This window comes from Tupaia chinensis, unplaced genomic scaffold, assembly GCF_000334495.1.
Source record: "Tupaia chinensis unplaced genomic scaffold, TupChi_1.0 Scaffold000407_4, whole genome shotgun sequence".
Lineage (NCBI taxonomy): Eukaryota > Metazoa > Chordata > Mammalia > Scandentia > Tupaiidae > Tupaia > Tupaia belangeri.
This window is the reverse complement of record NW_006159912.1, coordinates 919,614-922,094: the sequence shown is the minus strand read 5'-3', so window position 1 is coordinate 922,094 and position 2,481 is coordinate 919,614. Positions and strand designations below refer to the sequence as shown.

Below are 2,481 nucleotides of genomic sequence, written 5' to 3'. Positions count from 1 at the left end.
TCCTGATAGTTATTTGGGGCTGGGGGTTACTTGTTGCTTCTCTGGAGCTGCGAGAGGACAACCTGGCTTTTCTGTCTCAGGATAGGGCTCCTGACGGCCCCCTGGAATGTGCGCCTCCCCGCAGTGTTTTGAACTGCTCCCTCCCCTCCTCATCTTCAGCACCTGGCCTCTGGAGACCTCAGGCTGAGTCTGACCAGGAAGCCGACAGTGGCGCAAAGGAACGCTGCCCTACCCCCACCCCGGCCTTCGGGAGGTCGTCAAGCTGCGGTCCTTGGGGGCGGGTGTCAAGTCCTCACTCCCAACGCAGGGCGTCCACTTTGAGCAAGAAGCCCCCACTAGCTCCCTCCAAGAAGGCTAAAAAGAAACTTTCACCAGGTCCCCTGCCCCCACCACCCCCTTCTTCTCCACCCCGCCCTCCCGGGAGCAGCCCGGTGGGAGGAGGGGGTAGGGGGAGGCGGGCTCCCTGCGCCCTCAGGGCCTCCCTTTTCTCCCAGGAGGCGGAGGAGGGTCGGGCTCCTCCCGAGCCCCCGCATCCTTCTCGGGTCTCCCGGTCCTCGCTTGTCCGCGGCCGCGCGCTGCCTCCTGTCCGTGGCGCTAGCCTTGGCCGCCAGCGTTTGGAATTCGGCCCAAAACGGGGGGCCTGAAGGAGCGGGAGAGGAGGGACGGAGGCCGGCGGCGAGAAACGGCGGCGGAGTCCGGAACATCATGGGGAAGGGAAGCGAGCGCGGCGGCGGCGAAGGCTGAGTCGCGGCGAAGGCTGAGCCGCGGCGCCGACTGCAGTGCATCGCCGCTGCCCTGACATCCCCCAGGATGGTTAACGCGGGGCATTATGCACTGGTTAACAGGATCCGAGCTGCTCAGCGACTTGTTTTAAGCATTTTCTCCCTCGCTCTCGCTTTTAATCTTGTCTCTAGTGGCGTGTGTAGGGGGGAGGACTTTATTTCCATTGGCTAAGCTCTCCCTTCCCACCCACATCTCTGCCACATCACCTTGGTGTCTCCCTAAATAAAACCAGCCCTCCTTATCGCCTGGAAAAAATCAGGAGCTAGAGTTTGAATGGGTTTTATATAAACACTCACCCCTGTCAGCGTGCTGCTGGGCTCTCAGGGTAAACTCGCAGCGCCTGGCCTGATGCTTGCCTCCGCGTTCTCTCCCGTGAACGCCAAGGTTTAAGCAGAGCCTGAGGACTGGGAACTCTTCCCTGAAATTCGATCAACCTGAAGCCAGTTGCAGAACTGCACCGGGTCCAGATGGACCTCAAGGAGAGCCCCAGCGAGGGCAGCTTGCAACCTTCTAGCATCCAGATCTTTGCCAACACCTCCACGCTCCATGGCATCCGCCACATCTTCGTGTATGGGCCGCTGACCATTCGGCGTGTGCTTTGGGCCGTAGCCTTCGTGGGCTCCCTGGGCCTGCTGCTGGTGGAGAGCTCTGAGAGGGTGTCCTACTACTTCTCCTACCAGCACGTCACCAAGGTGGATGAAGTGGTGGCCCAAAGCCTGGTCTTTCCAGCTGTGACCCTCTGCAACCTCAATGGCTTCCGCTTCTCCAGGCTCACCACCAATGACCTGTACCATGCTGGGGAGCTGCTGGCCCTCCTGGACGTCAACCTGCAGATCCCGGACCCACACCTGGCCGACCCCATGGTGCTGGAGGCCCTGCGGCAGAAGGCCAACTTCAAACACTACAAACCCAAGCAGTTCAGCATGCTGGAGTTCCTCCATCGCGTGGGCCATGACCTGAAGGATATGATGCTCTATTGCAAATTCAAAGGGCAGGAGTGTGGCCACCAAGACTTCACCACAGTGAGTACTTGGTTTTCAGATCACTCTTGCGTTTGGTTCTCTTGAGAAGTGGTGCATCAGCGGTCTCCTCCTTGGTTCGGGGTCTTCTGTGCTTTGGAGCAGGAGAGAGAGCAGTGCCTCTGTGGAAGTCCAAGAGGGTAGTTGGCCAGAATTGTTGGAGCAGGTTGTGGAAGGGGTTACCTACCAGGTTGAAACACTCTAGTCAGTTCAATCATGGAGGGCCAGCAGGGGGCTTGCTGCGGGGATTGCTTCCCCAGGTGTGCTGAGTTGGCCTCCGCCAGGCCAGAAGGAGGAGGCCTGGATTGTCCGTTATCTCGGGCACTTGTGTCTGAGCTGTGTGATTGGAACAGCCTGTCATTGACGAGGTGGCAGTCTCTCTGTGTCTGTCTCTCTCTGCTCGGAAGTGGCATCAGGCACTGCATCCTGTGGGCTGGGCTGGAGCTCAAGCTGTCAAAGAAGAGGGTGTGGGGACCCAGGCAGTCTGGAGTGCTCCAGTGGCTCTGGGGACTTGCTGGAGCAGGTGATGCTGTTGCAAAGGTGTGGAGGTCTCTGTGTTTCCTTTTCTTGTGTGGATTCTGAGCTCCATGTGGGGAGAGGAGAGGATGGGAACTTCGGGACTCCATCTGGTCTGCTGGCAGGTCGATGCAAAAAGCTGTCCAGAGTGCTTGGGCAGAGA

The 2,481-nt window shown here is 59.3% G+C and overlaps 1 protein-coding gene across 1 annotated transcript; it reads left to right on the top strand.

Moving 5' to 3' along the window:
* The first annotated feature begins 1,116 nt into the window (after positions 1-1,116).
* Positions 1,117-1,850, top strand: LOC102472570 (acid-sensing ion channel 2). Its single transcript, XM_006154462.1, has one exon. It carries the CDS (start codon positions 1,251-1,253, stop codon positions 1,848-1,850), a length of 600 nt encoding a protein of 199 aa, XP_006154524.1. The 5' UTR covers positions 1,117-1,250.
* Positions 1,851-2,481: the final 631 nt, after the last annotated feature.